The following is a 21,332-nucleotide window of genomic DNA, read 5'->3' on the forward strand; positions in this document are numbered from 1 at the left end:
GGAGGAAGTGCTGTGGGCTGAGGAAGAGAACGGGAGATCTCGAAACTCCACTGCGCGTCAGGAGGCTCCAACTAGCTGTGCTCCCCGACGTGCTGGGTCTTTCTGGACTTTAGGAGTAAAAAGGAAACCTTCCAGGACAAGACGCTCCGGCATCAAGTTTACACTTTCGCAAAAGGTGCCTGAGTGTTTATTCTGGTTGCCTGGGAGGGAGGCTAGACCTCAAATATTAAATACCAAATTTTAAATTGATTGTCCAGGGTAGAGAATGAAGAGCAGTCCCAGTCCCTCTGTGCCCTGTCTGCTAACTGGCGCACTAACCTGTACCCAGCCTGCCGGGGAAGCACATCAATCAGACCCAGGCCCTTCCGCTGTCCCCGACAAAGGGGCTGTGCCTACGCCTTCTCTCCATAACACTGCCCGCACTTGAATGGGGGCAGGACAGCGCCGGGCTGGGCGGGCGGAGCCGCCTGTGGGCACCGGGGCGCAGGTGTGCATCCCTCAGGTGTCATTCCCTTTACGGGGACAGGATGCCCCCTTGTGGACACCACGTGGACTATTTATAATCCCCATTTTAAAGCTAAAGCAACTGAGGCCTGGAGTGCTTCAGAAATTGGTTCAAGAGCATACAGTCAGTAGAGAGCAGCCCAGAATCTAAGACGCAGGCCCCTTCAGCCCCAGGAGGAAGCCGGGTCTCACCTCTGTGTTGAGGTGACCAAACAGCGCTCAAGCTAACCTGCACCACACTTCTCTCCCCTTCTCCACTTTAGAATCAGCCTCCCTCCCCTGGGGCTTCCCTGTTGCAAGCCAGACCACTCTCCCCACAGCATTTTCTGTTTTTATTTGTCCCAGGAGATAAATGCTTTCCGAAAACTTTCCTGCGGCCTCCTGGAATGAGGCAGATTAAGCCAAACCTGTCACCACACTAACCCCGGCCCTCTCTCTTCCCCGCAGCGCCCACTCTGGACCGACCAGCGGCCCCACAGTATCTGTAGGGCACAGCCCGCTTGGCAGAGGCCATATTTACAGTCTTGGGCTGTGGGAAGTGAGATTGGGCGGGACCTCAAAGGAAGTGAGAGCTGGCCCCACTGGCAGTTCAAACTCAGGGCCACTGGGGGGAGTGCAGGGTTTCTGGGAGCCCAAAGGTCCTGAGCAGGGGCGGCCATAGGCAGAAGAAAGAAAAAGAGTATTTTTTCATTTGACAAAAAGTTGGGTTTCCTATGTGTGGCTGGTCTGGCCCCTGGAAAGTACTAAGAGACTGTGTTTCTAAATAGTGGCGGCACAAGAGGATGAAATATGTTGTGTGACAGGGAGGCCACAGAGACGGTATCTATCTTGATTCTCATTTTTAATTTAAACTTAATGGAAAACACATTTTGCATCTTGTGGCATTCCCCTGCAGCCTCAGATGGTCGGGCAAAGGTGATGGGTCCGGGCCATTAAGCTGGTGAAGCATTATCCCTTCCAGGCCCAGGTCTGGCCGGGGAAGGAGAACAGAATCCCCGGTGAACAAAAGGCCGTCTTTCCCTGGGCTCAGCAGTCAGCCAGGCCTCCTCACTTCCCTTCTTCCTCCCTCTGCCCTCCCGCCCAAGCCATTGACACAGCGCAGAGGAGAGGGAGTCCCAGATTCAATAGGCTGGCTTGGGGGGGGGGGGGGAATGGAGAATTCTCAGTGAGATGGAGACAAAGGCTTTGGCATTGGCACCGGTGCCTCTCCTGCGCCAGGTGTCCCTGATGAAGAGCGGTTAGGCGGGGGCACTGCAGGGCTGAAGAAAGCCCGATTGTTGGGCTCTGCCCCACACCTGCAAAGCTTCCCTCTGTCCATTTCCATCTTCTTTTAGATCCCAGTACTGTCTCCAGTGGCGGATGGACTCCAAACAGAGATGTATTTTGTCCTTCTGTTTTCACACTGGGGAGGCCATTTCATCATTCTCAAGAGCAGGCACTTCTTGCCTTTCTGGGCCCCAAACCGACGGGTGGACACGTATGCCCGTATACTCTCACTAATGCATAAACAAAGAAGCAAGCCAACAAATGTTTCAATGGAAGTGTAACATACAGAGATGCACAAAAATCATAAATTCACAAGTCAGACTGAATCCACTCACTCATTTAAATACCCCCAGGGCAAGGAATAGACCAGAAGCCCCCTTGTGCCTTCTCATCACCCCATTCTCCCCAAAGGTAAGCACTGTGCTGACTTCCAACACCACAGGTGACTGATGTCTCTTTCTTAGACTTAGCCCGCAGGCTGCAGGGTCTGGTGGCCCAGAATGGGAGTCCTGCCTCCTGGACTTTCTGGCTGTGTGATCCTGGGCTAATTACTTGGCTTCTCTGAATGTTGATTTTTTTTTTCAGCTGTGAAAGGGGAATCACAGGATACTGGTTTTCCCAGGCTCATGTAAGGATTAAGTGAGAGAACAGACACAAAGTGTCTGCCACAGTGAGCCTCCCACGCATGGTGGCGTCCTTCCTCCTCATCGTGGCTGGTTTACTCTGAGGAGGTGGTGTCAGAAAAGATGAGGTGCCCAGCCGCACGTTAGCATTGTGCACGGGGAGCCTCAAAGCAAGAGAAAGAACGCCTCCAAACCCACAGAGCTGGAGGCCGGGCTCCAGGGAGGACCTCCTCGCATCAGAACACGCTCCCTGAAGGTCACCTGAGACACTAAATCAGGATCAGAGGAGGGAAGGGCATGTTGGTCCCTTGGGAGGGACCAGCCCCTCCTCACTGAAGGCAGCCTCCCCTTCTAGGAGTGAAACTTGAACCAAGAACAGTCTTCAGGGCAAAATCCTTTTCCTAGGTTACCATGAAATATATATTTCATGCGAGCTTTGCAGAGGTCAAACGACCCTTTCTCTTGGCTTTCTGGGAGTTTCCTGTGGAATTCACGTGTGCCCAGACAAGAACTTTCACCACGGGGGAGCTTTAATAAATGTGGTTTATCTAAGCTTCGTGCTCTTAGCTAAATCTGCTCTAATGACTCAGGCCGTTCACTCCTCTGAGACCATCATTTTTCTTCATTTGCTCCAGCCGTGGGGTTTCAGCCTGAGGGAGAGTGTCCAGCACAGAGCGGCAGGCATTCCTGGTCTCACCCCCAAGGCTGTTCCCCATTCCCTTGGAACATTTGGTCCCGTTTCTTAACCACTTTTCAGTTGTGGAGATTATTTCTTATTGCAGGAGAACCCATTCGTAACTCTAATTCCAGAAGACAAGACTAATGCTCAACAAGCTGTTTTTAAACAGGTTTATTGCATGTAACTGTGGTGTCTGTGGGAGAAGGGCTATAAAAATAGTCATGATAATAACTAGCATTTATTGAACATTTACTATGAGCTGAGATCTTTCTGAGCAATTTATATGTTATTACTTTTTTCAATCCTCACACGGCCACATTAGGTGTTATTATTTAGTCCATTTTGTATTTGAGGAGCCTACAGTTTAGAGAGATTAAGTAAATTGATGGACGTCACAAGGCTACTAAGTGGTAAGAGGTGGGTCTAATTTTAAACTCTGATTTGCATAACAACTACATTAAGTTGAGGGTGTCCCAGCCTCCCTTTGTCCTTAATATTTTTGAGAATGGAATAACCAAGCGCCTGTGGTTCTCGGATGCTGCATGCATGTGACTGTCTCATTTCTAAAACGAAATCCACACTTTGGCATCAAGCAGGCTCAACACCGCCGGCCACCAACAACAACACTCCTCTTTTTTGTCTGGAACTATTTCAAAGCAGAAACTTGTCCAAGCCAGAAGTCAGAGGTTCTTGGGCAGTTGAATGACTTTTATACAGTTCTCTCCCTCGCTGTCTGGCTGGGAAGGGCACACATTTTCTCTGAGGCACACAACCAAACGCCCACAGCTGGGCGAGGCAGAGCTCCGCTCCCGCGCCCCTTCCACGACTTGAAACTAAAAATAGGAGCGTGTGCCAGCCTGTTCCCTGTCCCAAGCCCTGGCACCCGAGTCAGTCTGCTTGTCCATCGCGAGCAGGGAAAAGGATTGTTTTGAAAGACTTGTTTAGCCTCAAACCCCTAATGTCAAGCTTCTCGGGTCCTTTGTCAAAAGCAGATTCTATCCCTAGTCTTGATAGCATTTTATAGAGTTTCCCCAGGAAAATCTCAAGGAGAATCACACACACATTAAAAAAAAAAAAGCCTAAATTTAACAAAACAAAACTCTGGAATTTGCTTGAATATAAAGAATAAGACTAGTTTTAGGAAAGGAGGGAGAATGCTTTTTATATGCAAGTCACAGACTCTCGTGTCTTTAAAATGCCCGACCCTAGTGCCCGGTGCAGACTAGGTACACATCAATGTTTAGTTGTAAAAGATTGTGTATCAGCTCAGAGATGACGGAACATTCAGTGTCTTATGCCTCACCTTTAGTTGTCTTCTCTTAGATATATGCAGAAGAAGACAAAGTTACTATAGGGAGAACTGCTACCTGCACCCCCTCTCCAACCCCCAACACCTGGCCCGCCTGTGAACGGACCTGCACATGAACCCAGAGGTCATCATAGCAAGAAGGCTGGTGCTGTCTCATCCCCCAGGGCCCACATACAAACAAAAGAGAAACAAAGAAAAATGTGCGACAGAGACTGAACTATTTACTATCCGGTCTTTAAGTTTGCCAGCCCCTTCATTTTTCTGGTGAAAAAAATCAAGGTCTAGACATATAAAGCTGCTTATGGGGTGTTAGTGGCAGAACTGGGACAGCCCTGGTGCTCTGATTCCCTGCCCCGTGTTCCTACCGTGCCATGGCGTGGACCCCGAGAACCTCTGGAGCTTAAAGGCTGCTGGAGACGGCTTGTGGGGGTCCCACCCCCAGCATTCTGCCCTAATCTACTCTGACCCTAACTCCAGCAGGCAAGCACAGTCCCCAGAATGGAGTAATTCACTTTTCTTCCTCTCCAGGAATCATCTATCCCTTCTCCCTCTCCCTGTCCCTACCCCTCCCACTCCCTGCTCATCTCACCTCTGAGTCTTCATCTCAGGAGAATGGCTTGGTCATAACCTGCTTGTGCTTTGCCTTTCAGGTTCACTGTTGGCCTATAATACAACCTCCCACACAGACCAATCCCCACGACTGAGCGTCAAAGAAGGTGAGTCTTCTCTCATGCCCTTAGAATTGTGCTCAGTGCCCGGTGGGATGCAGTTCCATGCTGTTAGGATGGATGTGGGGAGCCTCAGGTCTGGGCACCCACTCCCCACTCTCCTGTTCCACATAACTCTTCCTAGCATACGAGACAAGATGCCCAAACGTACCCTGCTGGTGCCACTAGTTGAAAAAAATAATGACAAAGTTTTAAAATATCTTGTAATAACATCATAAAGATATAATTTGAAGTTGTTACTCCATGAAAGAAAATGTGTTGATCTTAGAATGAAATGGATATTGCTCACTTTCAAAACTGAAAATTGTTTTGTTTTGTTTTTCTGTTGAAAATAATGAAAAAAATTTTAGGGATTCTTGCAATGCTACATTAAAAAAAAAACTTTTTAAAACAAATTTTAGCAATTCCAAAGTGGTGATTCAAGGATTTGGTCTAGTTGGTTTAGTTTGGTTGAGAAATAAAACAGTCTCACCAAACAATTTGTGCCAGTGACAATTTTAGCAAACATTACAGTAACATTTCGTATTTATGAAACAATAATGTAAAGATTTGTGGATCCAGATACTGTGTTAGATTCTAGGCATTTTAAAAAGTGAATAGAATGGTTTGAGGGAGAAAAAAATATATATGAGTGAGAAAAATCCACCCAAGGCAAAAGAAAAATTCCTTGGAGGAGGGGCCTTTTGTGTGGGAACTTGAACGCATAGGAGTGCAGCAGGCATTCTCTCTGCTGTGACTCTCTCCTTCGCCATTTTTTCTTTAATGGAAACCTGACACAATGTAAGAAGAAGGATGAAGTTGTTAGTATCGGTTGCATTTAGAGTAGCACAGCCTGATATTCCAGAGAAACAGAAGGCTCCTGTAATGGAAGAAACTTTGAGACCATTTGGTTCAAAATCCTCACAGGTTATGGAGGAAACAGAGACCCAAACAACCTGGGTGTCTTGGCCAAGGTCATGACACCTTTGATCAGATAGCACTTTGTGTTTCCTGTTAATAATTTATAATCAAATATGACAACAATCTAGTGGAGAAAATGTACAACATGATGAATCTGATTATAAACTTTGGTGGTTTTTGTTTGCTTCCTTCTCCTCTACCCCACCCTGGCCAGTCTTATTGATGCTACTGTTTTCCTTTCCAAATCAAATGTACTGAATTTTGCCATGCAACCTAAATTATATTGACTCATTCATTCTACAGTCCAAGCCACACTTGACTTGATGGCCTGTTTGACATCACGTAGCAAACGTCTGTAAGAGAGAAAATGTATTAGCGTAACACACTCTGTTGGCAGGCAGGGCACTTTGGGCTTACTTTGGAAAAATCACTTCATCCCCTGAAACTTAGTTTCCTGTCAAATGAAGAGGCTGAACTAAATCAGTTTGAGTCAAGCCCAGACTTGGGCTTGTGGCTTCTAAGGTGATGACTTGGAAGCCACAGAGAGAGGGCTCTGCCTTCAATCAGAGCCACTCTGCTTCCCTCTGACTCAATGATAGGACTTCATTTCATTTTCAGATAAGGACCCAGTTCTTGGAAGGAAAGGAAGGAGGAAGAAAAGGAAGGAGGGAAGGAAAGAGGGAGGGAGGAAGAGAGGGAGGGAGGAAGGGAGGAAGGGAGGAAGGAAGGAAGGAAGGAAAGAAGGGAGGGAGGGAGGGAGGGAGGGAGGGAGGGAGGAAAAAAGGAAGGAAGGAAGGAAGGAAGGAAGGAAGGAAGGAAGGAAGGAAGGAAGGAAGGGAGGGAGGGAGGGAGGGAGGGAGGGAAGGAAGGAAGGAAGGAAGGAAGGAAGGAAGGAAGGAAGGAAGGAAGGAAGGAAGGAAAGAAGGATACAGTGCCTGGTCCAGGGAGGGAGGGAAGGAGGGAAGGAGGGAAGGAAGGAAGGAAGGAAGGAAGGAAGGAAGGAAGGAAGGAAGGAAGGAAGGAAGGAAGGGAGGGAGGGAGGGAGGGAGGGAGGGAGGGAGGGAGGGAGGGAGGGAGGGAGGGAGGGAGGGAGGGAGGGAGGGAGGGAGGGAAGAGACCCTTGAAAGTTGCTCCAGCTCCTCAGGCTAAGGCTGGCTGACAATATCATTATTAACTAATGAGACGACTCTGGGGCAGAGACAATGAGAGAATTTTTGATAGTGGGTTTAAAATACAGATTTTAGTTTAGAGGCTAGTTTGTCTGAGTGAAACTATATTAATAACCAAAACATTACTCCCCCAGGGATTTTAGCTTTCAGCCCTTTACCTGCCATGTTGCCTTCCCTTGGTCCTTTTGTGTACACTGAGGACATTTTAAGGCCACCAGCCTTATTCAGGCATCACAGGAGCAGCTCTCTCTAGCTGGGTAGCAACCTTTTTCTGAAATGAATTAACTGTAGTATCCAGGCAAACACATGCTGCCAGGATCTCATTCAGGTGGTGCCGGGCATTTATCTCCCAACATTGGCCCTGGCCTCTAGAGACGATTAAGGCTGAGCTTTGCAGGTGCATCTTTTGTCACCAATACGCTTTCCACTTGAGCTGTCTTGCTGCTCTGTGGCCTCCCCCTTGTGAGGTGGTCTGAATCTGTCTGAACGGCCATCAGCCACAAAACAAAGTGCATTAGCAAGACAAAGCTAACCAGGCTCCTCTACCCCTCCATTTCACTCTCCTCCTCACCTCGCTCTCTTCTGCTTTTCTCTAATCCCTACCTTTATTGCTCAAAATACTAAATGGAAAAATAAAGAGAACACATCATGCAACCTTGGCTCCGTCTCATTCAAATCAAGACACACACAGAGCCCCATACAAACCCAGAGTTAATCTAAAGCACCAGAGGTGTGTGTGTGTGTGTGTGTGTGTGTGTGTGTGTGAGAGAGAGAGAGAGAGAGAGAGAGAGAGAGAGAGAGAGAGAGAGAAAGAGCCTGTGTTTCACATGGGGCAGCTGCCGGCATCAAGCACAAAGGGAAGAAGTTGAGGAGATGATGTTTGTTCATGCTTCTTCAGTGCACTTACCAATCCGAATGCCTTTTGACTTTAACATTAGCATAACCACCCTTCCAGCTTGTCACTTGGAAATAATTACACACTCTAAATGTTATTCGTACCTAGAAAGTAAGACTAGTTTTTAAAATTAATTTATAACAGTCTTTAAGCCCCTTTATGAAATATTCAGTGGTCACAGCCTGGACCCAACCAGGACAGTTGTGTGCTCCGTCCCTTTCATTGCCAGCTAATGCACTGGGAGGATGCGGGGCCGGAGCCTCTGCTGCCCACTCACAGGAGCAGCCACAACCGTCACCTCCACGGAGCTCTGTGGTGCGTCACACTCCTTCACATACCAGGCATCTGCTCTCAAGCCGCATCCCTGGGACGTAGACATGATGATCTCACTTCTGCAGATGGAGAAAGTGAGGCAGGCTGTCATGAAACTGCTCACTGAAGGGCACACAGCAATTCAACAGCAGAGCGAGGACTCAAGCCCAGGTTGTAGGATTCAAAATCTCGGGCTGCAGACGGTGTCCCTGACAAACCCAGCCTTTCCCCTCGGCTGACTTCTCATGAAGACCACACCTGGCCTAAGTGTAGTTTGAGCAGAGATCTGAATTTTTTTCTGTTATTCTTCTGCAGTTTTCCCACTATCATCCACACCTGCATCCCTATGCTAGTCTTTTTCCCCCCCAAAGATAAATTCCCATGCACCCCCTACTTTCCTAACTACACAGAGAATGACCTGGGGGCTTTTTAAAAATACTGATGCTATAGGACCAATACTGCACGACTCCACTCATAGGAGGTACCGTGAGCAGGCAAACTGCAAGCGGAATGCTGTTCCCAAGGTCTGGGGGAGGGGGAGGGGGAGTTACTGTTTAATGGGACAGAGTTTCAGTTTGGAAAGATGAAAAGTTCTGATTGTTACGGTTGCACAACGAGAATGTACTTACTTAGCCACTGAAACATACACTGAAAAATGGCCAAAATGGTAAATTCCGTGTATGGCTTGCAATAAAAATGCAAAATTAAAAATAAAAACATTGTAAAATACTGATGCTTAGATCCCAAACATGACCAGTTAATTCAGAATCTCTAGGAAGGTCCTGTGGGCACTGCAAGATTTTTAAAGCTCTCCAGGTTGCTCTGATAGCTTGCAGCCAAAATTGAGAAGCCCTGTGGTACACACAGACACAAACTAGAAAGAGGAAAATAAGCCTATCTCAGAGCCACCCAGGTTTTATTGTATATACACTGGGCAGTTGATCTTGACCTTTTGTGGCCCTATATCAACCTAGAAAAGGAAGAGCAGGACCTACTGGTATACTAATGAAGGTCTGGGTTGAGTGAAGGGATCACCTGATCACAATTTGCCATTGACAGTGGTATATAGTACAATATTAACTGATTTGATAACATTGACAGCTTTACATTAGTGCATCCATTCTTATCTCAGACATTTCTTCCTTATATGTCCTCATTACATGCATCTAAAAGGTGGATCTGTGGTAACTTGAATTTACAGGGAGGACACTGGGGCTCTAGATGTTAAGTGGCTTCTCCAAGTGCATACAAGTCGTGGAGCCAGGACCACTGACTCTTCAAAGCTCATCCTCTGTGCCCTCCATGCTGGGGTGTAAGAAGTGCGTCTGCCCTGGGCACACATCAGAGCACCACTTTGATTTCATGGTAAACCCTGCCCTAGGGCCCTCCCCGTGTCCTCAGCCAGACAACCAGCATGCAAGTACCAGCAGATCTCTCCTTCAGAGGAGCAGCTTTGCATGCGTAAACCGTTGTTTCCTCAGGGTCGTGCTGGATCTGTTTAAATACCTCTGACTCTCCAAAAGTCAGAGGATATTGAGCTCCTTGTTTATGAACTCCTGGAACTCATAAACTCACCACGGCCCGTGTAGCCCTGAGCTCCTAGCCGCAGCTTGGGAAGCCCTTCAGGACCTGCTGCTGAATGCAAAACCGCTTCTCCACTGCGGTATGTTGTCTGCCTGCGGAGCAGCACTCTCTGGCATTGCCTTAGCTAATGGATAAAAAGTCTGTCTGCTTGCACACGCAGTGGGGAAGGAGAACAGGAGAAGCTCCTTTCTGCATCCTTTATGGTAATATTCCTAACAGGCACTGCAGATCGTGCTAATGGGAGCTCCTTCTCTCCAGGAGGTGTCCAGACGGCAGGGGCCTGCACGCACAGCAGCAAGCCTTTGCAGCTCTTCACTGTTAGCCAAGCTCTGGCATGTCCATTATCTCACCTGTGCCTCCCACCATCATTATGAGACAGCAGGGCTGTTATTATTGTGATCCCATTCTGTAGATAAAGCCAACAAGACCCAGATAGATGAGGGGGTTCATTGGAAGTCCTCCAGGTCTTGGAGCAGAGCAGGGTTCAAATTCAGGTCTCTGGGGTTCCCTCCCCACTCGAGGTTGCTTCTCACAGCTCAGTAGAGTTCATCAAAGCATCTGACAGCATCATAAACATGCTTTAATTTACCTAAGGCGGGTATTAATCTCATATGTCAGCTTTATAGCGTACCGATTAAAAGCTCAGGTTTTGAATGCAAACAAACTGCATGACCTTGGACAAGTCACTCAACTCTTCTTTTCTCTCAATTTCCTCATCTATAAAATGAGGTTGATTTCAGTGGCCTTTCAGAGATAACATTGTACCCATAAGTCAGTTAGCACAGTGTCTGACACACTAGTAATTGCTCAATGTCAGTGCCATGAATTATAACAGTAATTCTATTTTTTTTCAAATTATTTATTTATTTTTATTCATTTTAGAGAGGAGAGGGAGAGACAGAGAGAGAGAGAGAGAGAGAGAGAGAGAGGAGAGATAGAGAGAGAGAAGGGGGTAGGAGCTGGAAGCATCAATTCCCATATGTGCCTTGACCAGGCAAGCCCAGGGTTTCAAACTGGCGACCTCAGCATTTCCAGGTAGACGCTTTATCCACTGTGCTACCACAGGTCAGGCCCAGTAATTCTATTTTTATTGCAAAATAATTAGAATATTTTCACGGATTTACCAATGCTAAGACAATGCTGAAGATCGTGAAGACGACCACACCAGATCATATGGCATGATGATGCCATAGATAAGACAGCCAAGTTGCTTAAAATCTGCCCAGGGTGATCCACACACAGGACTCTTGAGGAATAGCATGAATCTGCGTATCATCAAATAGAAACACCATGCTATGACAAGAAGTGCTCTGAGAGTAAGGAAGAGAAGAAATCATTAAATGCTAAAGCTGAGCATCCACTCCAAACACTTCATGTGATAGAAGAGACGAGAGGCCAGAGAAGGTGTGGGTCCAGCCAAGGCCACCCAGGCAGCAAACAGAGTTTGAATCCACTCAATAACTTCCTCAGGAATGGACCTAGAGTCTGAGATTCATGCTCCCCTCCAGCCCATTCACCCATGTCTTCATTTATTAAGAACCTACTGTATATGGGACCCTAGACGGAACCCAAAAAATAGGTGCACAACCAGCACATACCCTTTGGAGGCTTATAGTCAGAGATACAGCCCAGTCAGCTCGTAATTAACACTGTGTATTGGAGGATGGGTGACGTATCAACAACTCTTACCAGTTCTCCCTGCATTTACATCCTCTCTGGGGTATCCTTTCTGATTGCATTTTAGAAGTTGATGTAGTGCTGGAAATGAATAGCGAAAGGAAGGGAGGATGGTGGACACAAAGACACCAGTCAGTGCAGCGGGTCTGCGTGCTTGCGTGGGGGCTGTGGTGCCGAGCCCTATGTGTTCGTGTTGGCTTTGGGGGGAGAGACACAGGTGAGTTCTTAGGGGCGTGTATGTCTGTGTCCACGGGACACCAAGGTCTCTGTGACACAAGAGCATGAAGAAGGGGGCTTTGGGATGGATTCTTGGTGGCTCACATGAAACTGAAAGACCAAATACAATTGGATGTCTCACTGTAAGTCAGGCAGCTTAGCAAAGGAGGAGAGCCAGGTATCTGCTTCAAAATAACCGGAGCAGGAGGAGGCCTGAAACAAGATCAGCGGGACGCAGGGCCCTGCGGAGTTCCCTCGAGTTTCCTTTATAGCTTTGAAATTTCCTGTGATTTCAAAGATACCCCAAGAAGCTCTGTGTTAATGGGGAAAATGTGCTGAGGGCAAAACATCCCTGCCTAGAGCTAAGGCACTGTGTGTATGGCGCAGGGAATGTGTATTCAGGTACGGCTTTGGAAAGGGTGTGCGTTGGGCAGTATCCTGAGTGGGAGGGACCAAGCGCTACATCCAGGTGTTGCGCGTGGGCGTGGGCTGTGTGCCGCTGCCCTGGCCGGGGTAGCATGTGGGGGGCAGTCCAGAGCACATGTGATGGTAGGAAAAGACCTGTAATACTGTGAGGTAATCTCCTGTTATTTTTAGGGAGTAAATAACATCTCTCAGGCAGCAGGTTATGCGGCTCCACAGGCTCTGGCCATGTCAACTAACATGCACTTAAATTTGTGGGTATTGAGGACTCACAGGAGGGCCTGTTAAGAACATTGTCATTATATGTTTTTCCTTTATGATGAAATACCTCTAATCCATTTTTAGCAGAAGTGGGATGTTTGCTGAGTGTGTGTGTGTGTGCGTGCGCGTGCGCGCGCACTGTTTCTATGGTCCAAAGGCAAGATTTATTGTTATAGAAGAGACAGTAGCTTGCTCTCTTGCTTTTTAAAAAATGTTTTCTTTTGAAATTCCAAATTCCACAGTTAATGTTTTGTCTGCTTTTGACCTTCTTTGGAAAGCAGCATGATTTTGTGTGTGCCTTTTATTTTTATTTTTTCACCAGAAAAAGATAGAGGGAGAGAGAGAGAGACAGAGAGAAAGAGAGAGAGAGAGAAAGAGGGAGAGAGCTGGAAACAAAGAATCGTTGTCTCAAAACTGTAGCAGGCAGGAAACCCCAGTCCCCAGGGACCCCAGCCAGCCAGCCCTGTCCTGGAGTCAGACTCCAGCTCTCTGAATTCAATTTGACAGCTTGTCTGGGACACTTTCTAAGTAACCATTATCCTTCCTTTCTCTAAGTAAAAGAACTGTTATTTTTTTCTGTGGGTGTGCTGCATGTGCTCTTATCACACATGTGTGGGTTACAGCGACTAGAACACGCTCTCTCTAAATTATTGGAAACACTTAGCCTGTTTCCTAAGACAAGTGTAAACTTGTTCCAGGATAATGAGGCAAACAACTTTCACTATTGTACACTAGTACAGGTATGGAGGGGTTTTGTTGGGGCATTTCTTCTTTTTCTTTAGTTCCAGATATGGCCTGAATCCCCTTGTTTGAATGAGCTATTCCAACTCAAGAATAATTCAAACTGTACATTTTATTCCTATGAGGATTTTTAAAAAATATATGCAATAATATCTTTTAATGATCATTCCCCTCCGCTTCTGGGTTTGATTAATTTATTATTTTAAAGACTAGACCACCACACCTCTTACTGCAAAAGAAAATTCAGAGGGACATGCACTTCAGCCACAAGGTCCCCGGGGCCGTGCGGGGCTGGCAGGCACAACGGGGTGACCACCTAGGGTTCAAAGCAGGCCCTACTCTTTCCTGTCTCCTCCAGCCACTCAGACCAGATGACTTTACCACCACAAAGTGAGGGGTTGTGAGGCAAACCCACCCCTCTGGGGTGCGCAGTTGGAAGGTATCCAGAGCTGGCCTGCAGGACCGCCAGAGGCAGAGCCCGAGACAGCCTAAGATCACTTTGGGGTTCAGAGCTGTGACAGCTTTGCCCACTAGCACAGTTTTGCCCATTTAGGATCTGACCAAAAATTTGTCTCCAATTGTGAATTGATTCCTGTCTCATCTGTTTTCCAACAGAATATTGAATGTTTCCCTGTTCTCGCTCTGCCCCCCACCTCATCCACACCCTAGGAAGCCACATGCCCCTTCAAGGCCCCTTCAGAAGACCTCTACTCAGCTGGGCCTCACCCACCCCTCCCCAAGGGGCTTTGCCAGGACTTACTATTAATATCTTCACTATCTAGCATTCAACAGATTCTATTGTAGTCTTTTGTCTTCCAAGACTCAGAGTGTCTTGGAGGTAGGAACTGAGATAAGACCTTTAAATGGATGGAAGAAAATTATACGTGAAACGCCTTAAACTATTCCAAAAGGATTTCCTTTAAAATTAACCCTTCATGAGGTTTCTGGATCCGGGAGTGGGACTTTGGTTTTGTCCACTTCCCGTGGTACGTGCCTTTTCTCTCTGCCCTTTCTGTGTCCCCACCATTCCACTCCCAGGCGACGCCTCCCAACCGTGCTCAGTCCCACCTATGAGTAGGAGGAGCTAGCCAAGAGCAGAGTTCAGTGGAAGATGGTGTTCTACTTCACCGCTGGGCCCATTTTTCCTCAGCTTAAACTCCCTTTGGAAGTCCTTCAGATGCGGGTTCCCTTGCTATGTGTGCCAATGTGAACAGAGGCCAAGGACAGAACCAAGCCAAGGAAAAAGGACACGGCAGGGAAAATTTAACTTCTGCTCATTTAACCTTCCTCTCCTTACCTTTCTTCTCGCCCTAACAGCTAACATTGGTGATGTGCTTACTGTGTGCCAAGAAGTCTACTATTCACTTCACATTTATACTTTGTTACAACCTCATGTAGTTGGTACTATTATTCCCATTTCACATATGAGAAAACTGAGGCACAAATAGGGTAAGCCCAAATCAAAGTATGAAACAGAATAGAATGTTACTGCAGCTCCTCCCCACTCAGGCAGTGACAAGATTCCACATTGCTTTTTCCTGTTCCACCCACCACCCGATGGAGAGGCCCATTTCTCCCAAGCAACTGATGTCATCTAGTTGTTACAATGATATGATTAGATTAATGGATTCCTACTGTGGCCCAAAAAATCAAGAATCCTACTCAGTCTATTCAGTTGTTACATTTCACAAAGCATATTAGGTGGTTTCACAGATATTATTATTATTATGTTTTATAATTTACATAATATTATTCATCCTTTTGTAGTTAATATCACATTTGAAATAATAAAACAAGAAGGCCCTGTCTAGTTGGCTCAGTGGTAGAGTGTCTGCCCAACATGTGGATGTCCTAGGTTGAATTCCTGGTCAAGGCACACAGGAGAAATGAACATCTGCTTCTCCACCCCTACCCCTCTTCCTTCTCTCTCTCTCTCTCTCTCTCTCTCTCTCTCTCTCTCTCTCTTCCCTCCTGCAGTCATGGCTCAATTGATTTGAGGGCATTGGTCCCAGGAGCTGAGGATGGCTCTGTGGAGCCTCTGCCTCAGGTGCTGAAAATAGCTCGGTTGCAAGCATGGCCCCAGATGGACAGAGCATTGGCTCCAGATAGGAGTTGCAGGGTGGATCCCAGTTGGGGACATGCAGAAGTTTGTCTCTCTATCTCTCTCCCTCTCACTTGGAAAAAGATGAAAAATAAAAAGAGATTTTGAAAAAGAATCAATACATTGAGTAATGCTCTATCAATAAGGATTGTGATGAACTTAACTTTTAAAATGAGGGAGAGATGGATATTAGTCCAATAAACTGAGTTGTGAAATTTCCCTCAAATTACAACAGGTAAGCAATCACTGGCCTCTATAGGGTTCATTGACCGATGGTTCTCAAGGGAAAGAAGGAAAGGTATCAGAATACCTGAGGCCATTCTAAATGTGCATGCCAGGATGCTCCAGCCACCCGACTCCACACCTCCTTCGTATGGGCCTTGGGAGGTGAAGGAACTAAGGAGGAAGATGGTGTGAGCATCTTTGTTCTTAAAATGAGCTCCTTCCATTGCTTCTGAAATCTTTACCCCTATACCACCCCCATCATTGAGTGCTTTATTCAAATAATTAAAAGAAAAGTGCTTTTGTTATTCTTCATTGACACCCTTCTGTCACCACAGTGTGGGCTTTCTCTTGTCCCGGTGCTAAAAGGCACCCAGGCTCCTGGTCCTGATCCTGGATGCTTAGAAATCCCCACACTGACCTTTCTGCCCTCCTTGGGCAAGTCTTTTGCATTTATGTTTTAAAAGCTGCTCTTAGGCCCTGGCCCGGTTGTCTCAGTGGTAGAGCATTGGCATGGTGTGTGGATGTCCTGAGTTCAATTCCTGGTCAGGGATCACAGGAGAAGCAGCCACCTGCTTCTCCATCCCCCACCCCCCCACTTCTGCTTCCATAGCCATGGTTAGATTAGTTCGAGCGCGTCAGCCCTGGGTGCTGAAGATGGCTCTCTGGAGCCTCCACCTCAAGCATTAAAGATAGCTCAGTTGTGATCCTGGCCCCAGATAGGCAGAGCATTGGCTCCAGAGGGGTGTTGCTGAGTGAATCCTGATCAGGGTGCATGCAGCAGTCTGTCTCTATCTCCCCACCTCTCACTTGAAAGAGAAGAAAAAAGAAGATAAAAGCTGCTCTTAGATGTTCCCTGGACAAATCAAGACATGACAGGCTGTGGAAAAGGTACTTGGGAGCAACCTGACCTCTAGAGCACCCTTCCAATTAGACTCAGCCAGACAACAGCTCCTCCTACCATCGCCAGGGAAGGGCCTCCCATAGCTGTGAGTGTTCAGTGGGCTGGAGCACAGTTAAGTCTCAGTGGCGTTTCACACTTACTAAGCGGGCCGTTAGGGTTTTGCATTTCCAATTCATCTCCAAATTCTTGACTATTACTATTTTAGACCTCCCATCTCTACCAAGTTTCACTTTGACTCAGATATTTCATCCCATTCCAGATAGCAAATCGAAGACTCAAAATGAAACTGCCCTTGGTTGATGTAACTCCATTTCCACTATCATGTGGTCTTGGTTTGTAATAGAAACTAGAAGTGACCCCTGATAGCTCTTTTGAGGAGTGGGGTCCCAAAGCACTTTGGAAAGAAAAGACTCTAGATGGCCCACAGGTGGCCACCTCAACACAGAGTTATTCCAAATGCATTTGTTTTGCAAAATACACTGATTTAGAAATTCTACAAGGGAGATTGTTTCAGGGCAGTAGTAGTCAGAAAGTATTTAAAAGAAGATTATTTAATCTCGTGCGCATAAACCAAATGCTACCTATCAATCCATCCTTCTATCTCTCTATGCAGAGCAAGAGAGAAGTTTCTCTTTTGCCAGGCAGAGGTGTGGGGGTTTGAGGCATCTTCCAGTGAAAAGTAAAGGCATAGATAGCATCCTCTGTTATTTTAACATAAAACTTTCCGCAAGTTATTTGTATAGATGTAGCAACTTACTCTCTTCAGAGATGCTCCTATCTAACATAATAAAGAACTTATTTCTTTTGGGAGAATGTAAAGTCTTTGAAGAAGACATATATATATATATATATATATATACCATGGCTGAAAACACTAACCAGGGCCTATGTGGACTTCTCCTCTCTAAATCTCAGAGATCTGTAAGCTGAAGGTCCATAAAAAGTTTAACATGCCTCTTTGATGAAGTTCAGTTTCTGTGTCAGGCATAAAGGGAAAGTGGTAATTAAGTGAGATTCTTACTTTATCAAAATCCAACACATGTTTCAAAGCCCAATTTAAGTTCCACTCTCTTCAAGATACATTTTCCTTACTCTCAAACACTCCAGTCTCTTCTCAGAACCCTACCACACTCACAAGCTAGCTGTGGACCTCATTACTACAAGATGACTTTATAGTCTTGAAGTGTGAGCTTTTCCTGTACCCTCTCTCCAGCCCTGTAGCTCTTCAGTAGGCTCCACGGACAGCGGTGGATTCGCTGGGGAGGGAAAATCTAGTCTTTGACAATTTAATTTACCATTTACTCAATCCTTCTATTAAAGAAATTACCATAGGAAATTAGCTTTGGTTGACACTAGAAAGATTAACTCCTCGTCTCCAGTGAATTAAACTCTGGAAAAGAAATAGCAGCTATAATTCTGTAGGACACTTTGGAGTATATGAAGCAATTTTTCATACATGATCTCATTTATTTTCAACAGAACCCTGTGAGGATTAAATAGTCCATGTGCTTTTCCAAACTCTTAAATTTTAGAGGAATTAGTCCCTCACCCCCACCCCAAGTATCTCCCTTTTACAAATAGGTTAACTAAGATTCAGAGACGTTAAGTCACTTGCCTAAGCTGACACAGCTCACGGTGGGAGAGGTGGGAGGCCAAGCATGGGGCTCTGAACCCCAACCCAGAACTCTTTCTGTTGCAATGAACTGTTTCCCTGTTTGGAGTGGGTTAAAGAGAAATTATAGAATTCCTTCATGGAAAACTTTAGAGCCTTTAATAAAACCACAAACAGCCTTATGTTGATAAGATTTAGGTACCACTCTTCCTAAGAGATGAAAATTGTTTTTGGTACTATTTCGAAAAATCTTTGAGCTTAAAAAGCTTTTGGCCTTCCTATAAAATAATTATCAGTCCTGCCCAATATCCTAGAGGAGTTTACAGAAAGGAAGTTTTCGTGCTATGAGTCATACTTTCAATTTCTATTAAAATTCTTATATGGCTACATATGATTTCTCTCATGCTTCGGGACTCCAGGCCTGTGCTAATTTGCATGTCTGGTTTAGATAATGTCTGAAGTACCTTCCAGTCTGAAAAGAAGCCTCTGATTCCATTATGTGAGACCTTGTTCTGCACCCCCCCCCCCCCCCGGGAATTGATGGCTCTTTTTTCTTTAACTTCTGGGCTCTTGTGGGGGCACAGGGCTCTGGGACGAAGCCTTCCAAGTTCTCCAGCCAGGCTCCTCAGGTGGCGTGTCCCTTCAGGGTGAACTCACCCGTCCACTTTTCCCACAACCACCCCAGAGAATTCCCCTTTCCTGAAAACCACTCCAGATTAATCTCAAAAGGCAAATCTTGGGAAGTGTTGGCACTTTGTTTCTTCATTTAAATGACAGTTCTTAAATCAATATGCGCTTAAGACTATAAACTTGGCAATTACCCTGATTCTAAATATGCAAAAGTTGGTGAACCCCTTGATAGATGAGGCTCATCTCACCTTTTACAATCCCTCACCCCAACATCAAAAAGACACTGCCAAATTCTTAAGCTAATTTTGTTGCCTTCCAAAATAAAGTAATTCTCATTAGGTAGAAAGAACTAAACAGGAAGGAATTTGCTTCCCAGAGGGCCACTGACATCCATGTGGGGCGATCCAGTCAGTTTTCACAAGAAAACCAGAGTGCTATGGAGAAATCTCTTTTCATAACATTAGACACATCAAGTCTTTGCTCAAATTATTTTTCACTCAAGTCCTTCCCAACCCGGTGCCACTGACACCTCTTCCCGTGTTTCCTTTTTTGCCACATTACTCGGTACCTTCTAATGTGCAATGTAGTTTACTATTTCTTCTAATGTAAGTTCCACAGAGAAAGATGTTTGCCCAGTCATCACTGTATAGCAGTTCCCCCCAATCCACCGGGGATATGTTCAAAGACCCTCAGTGGGTGCCTGAAACCCCAAGTTGTACCTAACTTTATATATACTATGTTTTTTCTTATATATGATATCTATGATAAAGTTTAATTTGTGTGTGTGTGTGTGACAGAGACTGAGAGAGAGACAAGTAGGGACAGACAGACAGGAAGGGAGAGAGACGAGAAGCATCAGTTCTTCATTGCGGCACCTTAGTTGTTCATTGATTGCTTTCTCATATGTGCCTTGACCATGGGGCTACAGCAGACCAAGTAACCCCTTGCTCAAGCCAGCGACCTTGGGTCCAAGCTGGTGAGCTTTGCTCAAACCAGATGAGCCCACTCTCAAGCCGGCAGCTTTGAGGCCTCAAATCTGGGTCCTCTGCGTCCCAGTCTGACAATGCTCTATCCACTGCATCACTGCCTAGTCAGGCACATTTAATTTTTAAATTAGGCACAGTAAGATATTACCAATAATAACTAATGATAAAGTAGAGCAATTATAATAACATACTATGATAAAGTTATGTGACTGTGACCTTTCTATCTCTCTCTTTTTTTAGATTTTACTATTTTAAAAAAATGTTTATTATATTGATTTGAGAGAGAGAGAGAGGAAGGACAGGAGGGCGAGAGAAACAGGAACATCAGTCTGCTCCTGTATGCGCCCACACCGGGGATTGAACCAGCAACCTCTGTGCTTCAGGATGATGCTCCATTCAACTGAGCTATCCTGCCAGGGTCCTATCTATCTCTAAATATTTTATTGTGACCATCCCATACTTGCAGTACATGCCTTGGTGTCACTCATTTCATGGGATCCCTTGCTGAAGTCTTTATATGGGCTCAAGGGGTTTTGGCATAGCACACAGCTGTCAATAAAAATGTATTATTTGTTCATGTCTCCCACCCACAAATTTAATGCCTTTTCCATCCTAACTAAGCACTTACCATGCTTGTGGCTCTAACGCTCGCAGTTTGAGGTGAAACAACAATCTAGCAAGACTTTCTTTTTCCTTCTTCACAATTTCACAGATATACGATTTGTTCTTAATGTTGATCTTAGGAACCTCAGCATATCATTTTTTTTTCTTTCCTAACTAAGTCAAAAACTTTTACCTTTTCACCTAAAGAAAACATTTTATGGTTTCTCTTTGGCACATCCAAATTGCCAGCCTTACTACTTCTACACCTTGGGACTGTTACTAGGTAAAATAAAAGTGACATGAACACAAGCACTGTGATCCAGGACAGTCGATCTGACAACCTGGAGGACTCCTGAGTGACTGAGGGTCAGGGGAGAGGGTGCAGCATGGAGACGCTGGACACAGGGGTGATAGACATCGGACAGGGCAGTGCAGGGCAGGGTGAGATTTCATCATGCTACTCAGAGCAGCATCCAGTTTAAAACTTATGAAGTGTTTATTTTCCGTTTGATATTTTTGGACCATGGTCTACCACAGATAACTGAAACTACAGAAAGTGAAACCATGGATAAGGGGTTTCACTTATCCATGCAGCCCATAGAACAATGTCTGGCATAACAGAAGACATTCAGTAAAATTTGGTTAAGTGATTGAATATGTTGTGGGATATGAGATATCCATTAAGTCCAGTAAGCTAGTGTTGGGGGAGGGGAGAGGGAAGCAGAAGTGATGGCGACAACCCCTGTCTTCCACAAGGTTATTATTAAGTAAGGGAGACGAGTGCATAAGGAATTACACCAGAAGACTAAACAGGACAAGGGCAATAAACGTGAGGCTCTTACAAGTAACCTTTGACCTTAGAACTTTGTAGGAAAAAGATGCAAAAGTTAAATTGTGGCGCAGACACAAGATTGCATCCGATTGCTGGACAGAGTGAGAGCAGCCTGAGAGTGAAGTGTCAGCGTAAGAGGTTTAGATCCGGCTCTC

The 21,332-nt window shown here is 45.8% G+C and overlaps 1 protein-coding gene across 2 annotated transcripts in view; it reads left to right on the forward strand.

The window, feature by feature from the left end:
- The window catches only part of FLI1 (Fli-1 proto-oncogene, ETS transcription factor), a 120,505-nt gene that overhangs the window by 84,349 nt on the left and 14,824 nt on the right, over positions 1-21,332 (forward strand). For both annotated transcript variants that reach the window (XM_066365215.1, XM_066365216.1), the window contains exon 5: positions 5,032-5,097. In XM_066365215.1, the coding sequence (XP_066221312.1) occupies positions 5,032-5,097 (66 nt within the window). The remainder of the gene's footprint in view (positions 1-5,031; positions 5,098-21,332) is intronic.

The sequence above is a fragment of the Saccopteryx leptura genome, chromosome 2 (genome assembly GCF_036850995.1).
Source record: "Saccopteryx leptura isolate mSacLep1 chromosome 2, mSacLep1_pri_phased_curated, whole genome shotgun sequence".
NCBI classification, from domain to species: domain Eukaryota; kingdom Metazoa; phylum Chordata; class Mammalia; order Chiroptera; family Emballonuridae; genus Saccopteryx; species Saccopteryx leptura.